General features: G+C 43.3%; 1 protein-coding gene across 3 annotated transcripts in view; it reads right to left on the bottom strand.

The window, feature by feature from the left end:
* Positions 1-178: 178 nt before the first annotated feature.
* LOC105190664 (fibroblast growth factor receptor homolog 1) overlaps positions 179-12,157 on the bottom strand; it is a 51,675-nt gene continuing 39,696 nt past the window's right edge. For all 3 annotated transcript variants that reach the window (XM_011153522.3, XM_011153520.3, XM_025299684.1), the window contains 9 exons: positions 9,638-9,997; positions 8,273-8,665; positions 5,761-5,948; positions 5,329-5,452; positions 4,727-5,215; positions 3,413-3,911; positions 2,958-3,098; positions 2,764-2,869; positions 179-2,390 (listed from right to left, as the gene is read on the bottom strand). In XM_011153522.3, coding sequence (XP_011151824.1) covers positions 2,286-2,390; positions 2,764-2,869; positions 2,958-3,098; positions 3,413-3,911; positions 4,727-5,215; positions 5,329-5,452; positions 5,761-5,948; positions 8,273-8,665; positions 9,638-9,997 — 2,405 coding nt within the window. In that variant the 3' untranslated portion in view covers positions 179-2,285. The remainder of the gene's footprint in view (positions 2,391-2,763; positions 2,870-2,957; positions 3,099-3,412; positions 3,912-4,726; positions 5,216-5,328; positions 5,453-5,760; positions 5,949-8,272; positions 8,666-9,637; positions 9,998-12,157) is intronic.

Genomic DNA, 12,157 nt, shown 5'->3' with positions numbered 1-12,157 from the left:
CAATAGACAATCATAAAGTCAAGCATTGTATAATTTAATAAACGAAATAGATGTCAAAACATCGTTCAACAATGTTTCTGCCTCTCTCTCTCTCTCTCTCTCTCTCTCTCTCTCTCTCTCTCTCTCTTTCACTCACACATACACATTCATTGAGGAAACTTGAGAAGTAACGGAGGTATTGTATTTTGATATATGTCGACCGATTTATTGGAGGCGAAGGACTCGCGTTGCAATAATGATTCTTTACACAATCTATACATTACGCTCTTACATACCTTACGTAAATGCTCATTTACTAATTACGCGTGTTTGGATGCTATGGGTATAACAAATAATCTTTAAATACACGCTCGATATGTACAGACATCATCTTTCCAGATTACCCGGCTATCGTTGTGCTAATGCGTAATTCATTATTGTCACTTTTTACAAAAGTGCCGCTCGTGCGACTTGTCTTAGAGTTAACGTAAAAAAAGACGAAGAAACGAGAAAAGGGTCCACAATACGTATCAAATGTATCTCGAGACACGTCGATATACGAAAAATAAATTATCTATCGCTAAGCACCTCGTTCCCGTTTATACACTTATCGCGATCGATATTCGACGTAACAACTAAAGAACTTATAGCGATACACTTTCGATACTTTGGACCTTCTTTTCTCGCGTATCAACACTGATCTTTGTCTCTCACTTTGATGCGCGTGTGCGATAGAAAGAGACCCTTACTTCCAACAAACATAATAACATCATTAACATCATCAATACATCATTGTCAGCAAGCCTGTCCTTTTTCGAGTGCATTTAGTGCCGCACTGGAAAGTTGTGCCTTCTTCCTTTAGCAGTCGGTATAGCTATTTCACCTTAAAGGAAGGACCCAACCTAAGGCACGATCTGGTTAACATCGCAAGTGCTTCGAAACATGTTTCTTTTACATAGAATTTCATAACGTTATTATATGTAGATAGAATATTTCGGAACGTCTCTGGCGGAACCTGCCTCTGGTTCAGCTAAGAAGAACAGACCTGACACCCTTCATCACGCTTGCTGGTTTGCTCGTCCTATCTCTTGCACACTTGATCTTCCGTACATCTAATTCAGTTTCCCTCCTTGGGTTTTTCTCATTTTTTTCTTTTCTTACAAAAATTGTTACGCAGAACGCGTCACTGCCCGCGATACAAAATCTACTTTGTCGTCGCTCCCGCCTAACACTAGCCACGTAAAAACACTAAGTAAATCTACCGGCTACTATAATACAGAAAGAAAACATACGAGTTTTCTAGTTACACAGTTGACTAGTTACAAACGCAACATCATGCCCTCTCGCTCGGTAGCACCTTCGCGCGCTAATATCTTCGTCTCGGCGACCAGGACGATCTGCTCCTCTCTGTTTGGTTCGCGTGCTTCTACTCATGAGCGCGATCCCATCGCAAGGCACTGATTCATGGCACAATTATTACATCTACGAATACCTATGGATCAGCACAGGCGACCTAGGAATCCGCTTTGCATATCAACGCTTCTGAACATTTAGAAGGACTGACCTCCATCTCCCCCCTTGAACCCTTGTGTGCTGTCCTGTTCCTTCCGCTTTAATCCTAAAGACGCGTAGTGTGTGTCGATCCATGTAGAAAAATAATATAACACAGAATGCCCGCTTTCTCGGGTATCCTTTCTCGTTTTCTCCTTGTCGTGTGTACGCGACACGATACACTAGCGATGCACAAGCTCTCTCTCTCTCTCTCTCTCTCTCTCTCTCTTTCTCTCTCTCTCTCTCTCACTCTCACTCTCTCTCTCTCTCTCTTTTTCTCTCTCTCTCTCTCTCTCTCTCTCTCTCTTTCAACGCGCTCTCCCCTAATTCTACGCGCTGCAGGTCAATACTGATTTATATTATTTGGCGTGTTTCAGTCGATATATCATCTTTCACGCGTGATCTGACGCTTCATTCTTCGTTACTTTTCCTTTCTACCATCGCGTCCATTCGACTCACTCACTCCCGGCTGTGACGGTAAGTGCACGGTGGACGTTACCTCTCCTCGATCGCATTTGCGAGTCGTATTTGGATTACTTCGGCCGGTCGGATTCATAGTCGGATCTCATATTAAGACCGTCTTAAGTTTATCTTCAGATGCTGTACAAATCATTTCATTGGCTATGGGATATCTAAAAGTGAACTTAGGACGGTCTTAAATATAAGACCTGACTATGAATACCGACCCTCGTGCCTCATCTTCTCTCGATTTATCTGCGCGATCATTGCGTTAAGTCGCAGCGATTAAAACACGTTCACAACAAGTTTGGAAACTTCTCTTCGCCGTCCTCCTCTGTCGCACTGGATTCTTGGCTGGACGGAGGTGTATCCAGCTGGGGCAGGCCAAGATCCAAATATTCCTAATGAACGTCGAGGATGCACGTAAGACATTGGGATCGTTGACATGCAAATATTCTCGATGCTTATTCATCGACAACTAGCAAGCGGTCGAAAATGATGCTTGTTTGTAATTTCTTACAAAAATTATTCAAATTCATATAACCATATATCTTACATCTTTAATATACGTTGAGTAAAATTAGGAGAAATAAGAAAACTAAGAAAAAATATTTTTACCATTGCATAAGACATTTTTCTTTCTCTTTTCTTTCTTTCCCCCCAAAAATAAGTCGCTCTCTCTTCGACCGCTCTCGTAGAAATAGGTTGCGTTAGCCGTTAATAGTTGTAATGTCAATACGAGGAGACGAGAGAAAAAGACAGATAAGAAATTACCTCGTTCGCGGTAATGGTCAATATTCTATCGAGATCCTCGACCAATTCTACGAATGTCGGCCTCTCCTTCGGCTGGTAGCTCCAACAGTCTCTCATGAGCATATATCTGCAATCGACGTATCGAAGAATGTACTTTCGAGAACGTGCAGTTGATCGTATTATAAAGTCAGATCGCGCGTCAAGGCGTGTCTTACATTTCGATCGAGCAGCAGGGCGGCTTCTCCATTCGGTGTCCGGTTCTAAGTAGCTGGAATAGTTTTTCGACCGACGGCACGGACGGATAAGGCGTGCCGCCCAGCGTCATAATCTCCCACAACAGAATACCGTACGACCATCTGGAAAGAGTAGCGATTAGGAGCGTTAAGCAGGGGTAAACGAGCGATACGTGCTCGATCAAACATACTCAATGAACACTAGAATTATCGAAGGAATCAAAGTGACTCTTCAATAAATTTTTATCAAAATTATTCAGACCTTTTTGTAATCGTGCGTTTTGTATTTTATTTGGTTGACATTGAATAAAACTAACCAGAATAAATGAACACTTTTCTCTTGAATTCATTACGAATTCTTTTCAAATACTTCAAAACTTAGAAAAGGAAAAGAAAAACAAATTTTTGTGTGCTGTCATTAACACCGAATTACTCACACGTCGGACTGAGTGGTGTAAAGGCGGTGAAAGAGAGCTTCCGGGGCCATCCACTTCACCGGTAGCCGTCCGTCCGTTCTCTTCCTGTAGTAGTCGTGGCAGTGAATATCCCTGGCGAGACCGAAGTCGGCGATCTTCAGCACGTATTCATCACTCACAAGAACATTCCTGGCGGCCAAGTCCCTGTGTATGCACCTTCTGCTAGCCAGGTATTCCATACCTCGTGCCACTTGGTAAGCAAATGACACTAGGTCCTTCTGCGTGAGCGTCTTTCGCTCTTTTGGCTCTTGCCCGATAGCTGGCTCGTACCCCGAAGAAGGTCTATGATTGCGCAGAAAATCTCGCAAATTACCGTGAGGTGCAAACTCCACTACGACGAATAGCGGACCGTTTTGTGTGCAGGCACCCAGTAGATTGATGATGTTCACGTGTTTACCGATCATCTTCATCATCTCCATTTCAGAGACTAGGTCCATCATTTCCGTGTCTGTGTGACCTTCTGTAAAATATGACAGATGTAGACGACGACGATGATGACGATGACGACGAGGATGATGATGATGATGATGATGATGATGATGATGACGATAATGACGACGACGACGACGACGACGACGACGACGACGACGACGACGACGACGATGATGATGATGATGATGATGATGATGATGATGATGATGATGATGATGATGATGATGACGATGACGATGACGATGACGATGACGATGACGATGATGATGATGATGATGATGATGATGATGATGATGGTGATGATAATGATGATAATAATAATAATAATAATAATGATAATGATAATAATAATAATATTAATCTATAATGAGAGAGACTTTTTACGTTTTTATATTTTTAAGTATTATTATTATCATTATTATATTAATTAACAATACTTTTTAATGCCAGGTAATAATAATAATAATAATTTTATGCAATGCGCGAAACAAATATTGACGTGTCTCATTTTTTTTTAAATAAAAGAAAAGTAAGAAAGAGAAAAGAAAAAGAATTGATTAAAATTTCGAGCAAGGAAATGATCGCTCTAGTTCTACAATAGTTTGATATCATAAATTTTATTAAATATTATAAGTTAAATTATAATTACTAAAATACTACAATTTTAAATGTCATTAAACGATTGTAATTAAATAATTACAATTATATTAATTATTGTATGAAAATAATTAAATTAATTATTAAGTACATTATTAAGTAATTATTTTGTGTACCCAATTAAATTATTATTATTACCGAATTACAAATTCTGTTTTATAACTCGGAATGTATCTTTTTGCTCACCTTTTAGCATTTTTACAGCAACGACATTGGGTATGCCGGATCTGCCGGTGTTTGTCTCGGCCCTGACGACCTTGCCGAAGGCTCCCTCGCCCAAGGTCTCACCCAGCAAGAAATGCTCCCTCGGCAGCTCCCAGGCGCTGTCTAACGGCAATTCGTATTCAGATACGTTGTCGCTGCTACTATCCTCGGCGATCACGGTGGATTTTTGTTTCTCGATCTTCACCACCGGCAGCAGCAGCGAGTCATCGATATTTTGCGCGTTCACCAAGTTCTGCTTTTCCACGATCACTTTCTTCGTCCACTGCGTGACGACCGCGGCGCGCGCTGTCTCGATCGCCAGAAGTTTCTTCATCTTCTCGCGTTTCAGCCGGTGGAAAATATATATCACCACAACGACGCCCAAGGCGAAGAAGATGCAAAGAACAGCCGCCAGGACGTTCACCAGGACCTGCGGTCGTGCGGTCAGCGGCACTCTCTGCTCGTCCAACGCTGCAAAACATTTCCACAGGATCGTAGTAACAATATCCAGGCTTGTGCCGATGTAAATCTGCGCTCGCGAACAGACTCGCGTGACTTCGAATAAGACTTAATTGTGCACTCACTTTCGACGACGCGAAGATAAGCGCTACTGAATGTTTCCCCAAGAGCATTTTGGGCGATACACGTGTACCATCCTTCGTCCTTCTCGGTGACGTTGTATAACTTCAGCACAGTCGGCTCGGTCGTCTATGCGAACACAAGATTCCAAGCTGTTATACCGCGCTTGATATCGGTCGATCATGCATCTTTATTACGTTTGAAGAAAGCATACACACATACACACACGCGTATACACACATGTAGTACATAAACATACACATGCCTGCGGTGTGACACAGTCCCATTGGTACCTGAATTGGTTAGACGAGTATGAAGCCATCGTGTTAGAGAGTGCAAGAGAGAATAGAGATTCGAGAATAGGTGACTGGAAGTAGATGCAAAAGAGAAGAAAGAAGAAGAAGGAAAGCAGCAGCAAGGATACTATGTGCGCCCACCTTGACCTCCACCCGTAAGCTGTCATTGGTTTTGTTGACGGTGTCGAAAGAGACATGGTAACCGTGATACCATTCGAGATGGCGATGCGCGTCGGACAATACTTCGCAGACCATACTAACGTTACTGCCGATCAGCACCGTTTGGTTCCGCGGGGCTCTCGTCAGGATCGGCCGGTGCATCACTGTCTCTACAGGACAAAACAGAGAAACCCAACCACCGCTTTAGCTGAGTCTTAGACGACGAGTTTAAGCGTAGGAATGAAAACAAGAAGAGGGAAGAACACAGCTTTTTCTGTTCCGTGGATTCCTTAAACGTCCTATTGTGCACATGTATACGTATTATATACATAGTAACCATATTACGGAAGAAACAAGGTTCTCTTTTCCTCACATTTAATTTTTATAGGACATACACATAAGAATCTAATTCTTACTGAAGCTCACCCTCTCTCTCTCTCTCTCTCTCTCTCTCTCTCTCTCTCTCTCTCTTTTTCTCAAGATCAATCAGTAAAAATATTTCTAATTGAATCGATTGAATCACATTGAAAAGGAGCATTTCACTGACAATCAGTGAGTATTCGTTAATTCTTACTACGGCATTCTCTCCGTGTATCTTATTGATTGCGAATAAGAGAAGTAAGATTTACTACAAAATCTGTAATATCAAAAATCGCTCTCCGCTATATTATATTCTGTTCTCTTCACTTATAGCCATAGGCGGCGCCAACGGTTAGGTGGGCCTGGGTGGGCCCTGGCCCACCTTTTGGGCCTAAAATTTTAGAAAATTTTAGCATAATTATGCTATCCTATTCTGTCCAAGTTTTCAGCTTTTTCATATGAAGTTATTTTTATAATTAAAATTCTACAATTAATTTTAAATTATATCTTCATAGTTAATTTCTCCCAGAAACAAAGCGCAACGGTTAAAAACATTAAAATGAATGATAAAATGATATATAATATATAATAAATATGGCCCGCCCATATAAACGTAGCCCACCTGTGACCCACCCGCATGAATAGTTCTGGCGCCGCTTATGTTTACAACGATAAAGTTAACATATTATCTGCATCTTTCTCTGTGCTTGCAGACTGCATCGATAATAAAAACACTTGCTATGTTATTAATTGATCCTTTCAGCAACATTTTACCGATTGTAGCGCTAACGGAACCACCGATTGCAAGTATAATACTCTAGTAAGAAAATATTGATACTTGTGCTTTAGAGAGAGAGAGAGAGAGAGAGAGAGAGAGAGAGAGAGAAAGAGAGAGAGAGAGAGAGAGAGAGAGAGAGAGAGAGAGAGAGAGTGAGCATCAACAAAGTTTCTCGAGTTTAAATACAAAACAATGCGAGACGATAACGAAATGCCTAAATACCCGCAACCATAAGAATATCATAGGAGGAAGGTCTTTCCCGGACGAAGAACGAGCTGAAAAGGAAATGTTTGTTAATCACAGTTAAGAACAATCTTCTTAGTTGCGAAGCTGCATTATCCGAAGAGGCCACTTTGTCTTCCTGCACGAATAAATAGTCACCAGAAGCTATACACCTTTTAAGATATGAGCATGAGACGGCGAATCGTAGTCTCGTCGATCGACTGAGAATTCAATCGAGTAGGGAAGAAAGGAAAAGAGAGATCATCTAGATTTATATTTATATTATGGATTAGAAGACTACGAAGAACCGAGACCCTTCACCAGCATGAGAACTGCCTGCTGTACCTTCAGGCTGGTTCCTTCGGGCCGGTGCTCCTCGTCACGCGGGTACTCGTAAAGCTTCTTCCACTCTATGAAGGGTTCGAGGTCGGAAACAATGGGACACCTGAAGATCGCCGTACTGTTGACTAGAGCGGTCACGTTCTTCGGGAAGTCCTCGTTGATGTACGGCTTATGCGGGAAACGTTCTACGGTGTTGCGAGTCAGTTGCTTCGTTTTGTTCGCTTCGTGACACGAGTCCGCATATTCGCGTAACGCGATGGTCTTGCAACGACTGATTTTATGGTTTTCCCTTCGCGGGTTTCTTTCGTCGCGAGAACGGCACGATTTGCCCGAGATTCGCTCCGCGAGTAGGAAGTCACATTTGTGATGGGCTTGATACAGTAATCGATCGTGACAGGAACCGGAGTGACAGTTCGCGATGTAGATATCGGTCCTTTGTTGTACTGTCGTATTGGGAATTGAATGTTATTTTAATATTGAGCGATATCGCGAATAAGTGTAAATAATATTTCAAAAGTTACATCTGGAAAATGGTTTCAGCAAGAAGAAACAAAAAAATTCTAAATATTAAGTAAATTAATTATATTTCGCATGCGACTCAAATGCAACCAAAGATAATTACTGGGATTTTTCTTGAACCCTCCGTTGCAACTGCAACGTCGAATGTCTTATTGCCACGTTGGTTCCTATCAGACCTGATGCGCTTCTAACTTCATCAGAAGCAGCGTATTTAAAGCGTTTCGCAAATACGAGTGTACATAAGTACGAATAGATATATGTATATCCACTCACCCATTATTTCGACTTTGAACGTATGCTTGATGCATCCCAGATAATTGCACACGATGCACGTGTAATTTCCACTGTCTTTCGGCACGAGATCCTCCAACCTCAGGGTCCATTTGGTTCTTATGACGGTGCCAAGGTCCCGGCGCGGCTCCTCGTTGTTCTTCAGCCAGGTGATATTCGGCTTAGGATTGCCGACGCTCGGACATCTCAATCGCAACATGTTGCCGGCGGGCTTCACCACCGAGGCGTGCATCTCGTCGCTCTTGTTGAACGCGGGCGGGCTCTCCGGCACCGTGTTGTTCTGCTCGCCCACCGTGTCGTTCTCAGCCTTCTCGTTGTCCAGCTCCGCATTGATCTTGTCGCTCTCCAGCCGCAATGACCGCGTCTCGGGTAAGTCTGCGGAAGCGCAAGGAGAGTAATTAATTGCCGCTTAAGCGCGGTAGTGGTAGCAACGGCGGGAGTACACGAATTTACGGCGAGAGATTTCTTGAAGAGACCGGCGTTTGATTTCCGTATCGCGGAATAAGGAGAATCTGTTCGCTTATCCTTCTTCTTTTTCTTCCTTTTCTTCCTTTTCTTCTCCTTCTTCTTCGAATCTCAATTAAATGAGAATTTCAAGGGGAATTAACGATCACAGGGTTTCCAAAGATTTACTCTTTACGGATTGTTTCGAATGAAATATCACTCAATAAGTAGGGTTGTAACGAAAGTGATTATAACGAAAGCGAATACGAATGCGAAAGCGAAAGCGAAAGATCTTGTTTCTTTCTACTGAATGATGGCTGGAAATGAGTAAATTAGTAACTTCCCAGACAACACAATGTCCAAAATCGGGACATAAAACGTCTTTAAGACGTCTTTAAGTCCTCTTAAAGACGTTTTATACTATGACATCTTAAATTCCATTCCCACTTCGTCATAAAAATAGCAAATAAAACTGGATTTTGATTTCATTGTTATTGTTATCACTTATCACTTATCACACCTAGTTATTTAATTATTATAATTTATATCACACAAAAGTTTACTTGCACTCATTTGTTTTCAATAAACGTTCAAACTCTAAAGTCTAAAGTGTCTCTAGACCGGCAAATCAATGAATAAAACATAAACTGCACTCCCCCATCATCCAGTATGTTTTCCTCAGGAAAGCTGCGAATCCCGCGGGCTGGACAAAATCTTTCGCTAAAACTTTCGCATAATTAGTTGCGATAGCGAAAGCAAAAGCTAAGAGAGCCTGAAATGATGCGAAAGCGAATATTTGTTATAACCCTGTCAAGAAGAGTGAAAATTCTCTCAATGTGATAATAATGATACACGGTATAATGATTTCAGATGAAATCTGAGTGAATCATTCATAGAACTTACTTCTGGTTTCAATCTCCAGATCGTTAGTCTCTTCTTCCGGCCTGAGCGTGTCCATGGCGACGCTCGTCTCTTCATCGTCGCCATCCTGGAAGCTGTCGTTCTGCGGCGACTCTATGCGAACAGTAATGTTCCGCCACTCGATTTTCTCGGGCGACTTTAGCCTGCAAGCGTAGACACCCGCGTCTGCTGCATCGACGTATTTGAACTTCAACATGTGCTTTGTCACCCGCATCCTCGCGGAGAAACGTCGCAACTCCTCATCGTCCTTGTACCACGTCGTCTCGTCGTCGGGATTCGGCAAACAGCGTAGGTTGAGCTTGTCGCCCGGGGTCACCACGATGTCGGGATTAATCGTCGTTTCTGTAACACGAGACACGATGCGTCTCATTATGCGTCGCACGGCAGTAGAGTCGTGTCTCACATCAGTCACACTGATGATATTTTCGCTCGAATACGGCGAATGAAGCGAGGGACACGCAGTCGGAATACATGTTCGACCGTGTATACGATTGCGCGACGTTAATCCTTTGAGCACAGTCATTTATATTGGAAATTTAGTGCCATTTTAATAAAAGGGTTCCAAACAGATATAAATGTGTTTGAAACATGACTTCGGTAAGAAAATATTAAAATTTCGCAATTTTTTGATTTCTTAATTCTTAAAATTTTTAGTTAAAAAGATTTAAATTTAAATTCGGAAGATTAAAACATTTCATCACAAAAGATTGAGGGAGTTCGGTTCTTTTTCAAAATTGAAGAATTTTGCCACGGGCAATTCGGACTCGCGCAGCGCACGAGCGCACGAATAAGTAAATTATTATAGAATAGTTTCAAAAGTACTCTGCATAAAAACGACGTGGATGGATCAATTGAAATATTTTTATTTCCCTTAAGATACACCGTACGTCGGAGATCGAGAACATAATGACAAGGCAAAGATGACGGCGGATTTTTCTCGCTAGGCGTTATATCCCCGCCTTTCCTTGGCCAGCACTTCTGCGAGACTTGCAATTTGCCTCGCTGAAATTGCAGCTTTGCGCCGATCCGATGACGATGAATCGATTATCGTCTGCGTTACGCGATGAATCCCTGTCTGCCTAAAAAGTAACGGTGCTCATATTCTCTTGTAAAACGTGACGACTCCCAGCGAAATTCATAGGATCCTCTGAGCGAAGAGCGAATTGGTGTCACAGACGAAGGAATTAAGTGATTTTAATTTGGTCTCGTGAAACACGTGCGACGAACATTGAATCAGAATTTATTGAGTTGGAAGAGCTGGCTTCCCGTCATCACTCTATATCGATTCGCGCCGTCGACGCGACGATCTATAATAATCGCCACTGCGAACTCGCGGAAGTCGCGCTGAGGGATGTTGTTTAACTGAGCAAAACGAAGCAGAAGAAGAAGAAGAAGAAGAAGAAGAAGAAGAAGAAGATGAAGTAGAAGACGAAGAAGAAGAAGAAGAAGCAGAAGAAAAAGAAGAGGAAGAAGAAGAAGAAGAAGTAGAAGAAGAAGAAGAAGAAAATGAAGAGGAGGAGAAGGAGGAAAAGGAGGAGGAAGAGGAGGAGGAAGAGCGAAGCTTGGACTCAAACGACGACTTAACCGTCCGTCTGTCGGCCCCTTCGGTCGCGGTCAGTCGTCGGGTCTAGCCTACCGTGCGCGCGATATTCGCGCTAGTTTTGATCAAGGAAACTCATTTTCCGTACGGCTCATTCATGAGGCCGAACCTCGGAGTATCGCCATTTGGAAGCCGGCCAGAAGTGAATCGCGACACTGTCCCTTCCGACGTTCCATCTGGAGTCTTTTTACCCGCCTCTCCGTCGCGCTGCCCGCCGTCGCTCCCAGAATGCGTCGCGCTAAATTTAGACGCCATCCCTCGCGGACCCCCGTCACCGCTTTCCCCCGCTGAATCGCCCCGTGATTACGACCGCTAATAGTACTACGAAGCGCGTCTTCATCTTCGTCGGCGACAACGTCGCGCACGAATTCCACGGCAGACATCGAGGCTCTCCTCCGGCCTCGGCGCGACAAGCGCGGTTCCACGACGACGACGGACGCGTTACTTTTCCACGGTGTTGTTAATTCTACAAAGTAGCGTTTTCAACGGGTATTTGCGTGATTTGGTACACTCCCCCCACGCCCCCCCCCCCTTTGCCTTGATTGACAGTACATGGTCCGTCCAAATATTCACACGTCGATGCGAGCGTCTCAACGCGTTCGCGAATCTATTATACTACCCGAGTAACGGTGGCATAGATGGAAGTGACTGAGAGGAGAGATTTCATTCAATCCAGCATTCGTTCTCTCACCCCTCTTTCTCTCGCGAACAACGCAAAGAGACTTGCCTTCTTTCCGTGGATCTTTAAACATCCTCGCGCACAAACGACCCGTTGTATCCCGGGCGAGAGGCTCTCGACGGAAATCGATCGAGTTTATTGTCGCTCGTCGTGGGCGAGGCGTCTCAGCTCGCTCTTTTTCGGGACACGGCACAGATGCGAGGCACGTGGCATTCTCGGGGTG

This window comes from Harpegnathos saltator, unplaced genomic scaffold (assembly GCF_003227715.2).
Source record: "Harpegnathos saltator strain DR-91 unplaced genomic scaffold, Hsal_v8.6 scaffold289, whole genome shotgun sequence".
NCBI classification, from domain to species: domain Eukaryota; kingdom Metazoa; phylum Arthropoda; class Insecta; order Hymenoptera; family Formicidae; genus Harpegnathos; species Harpegnathos saltator.
The sequence above is the reverse complement of the archived record's forward strand: the minus strand, read 5'-3'. Positions and strand labels throughout refer to the sequence as shown.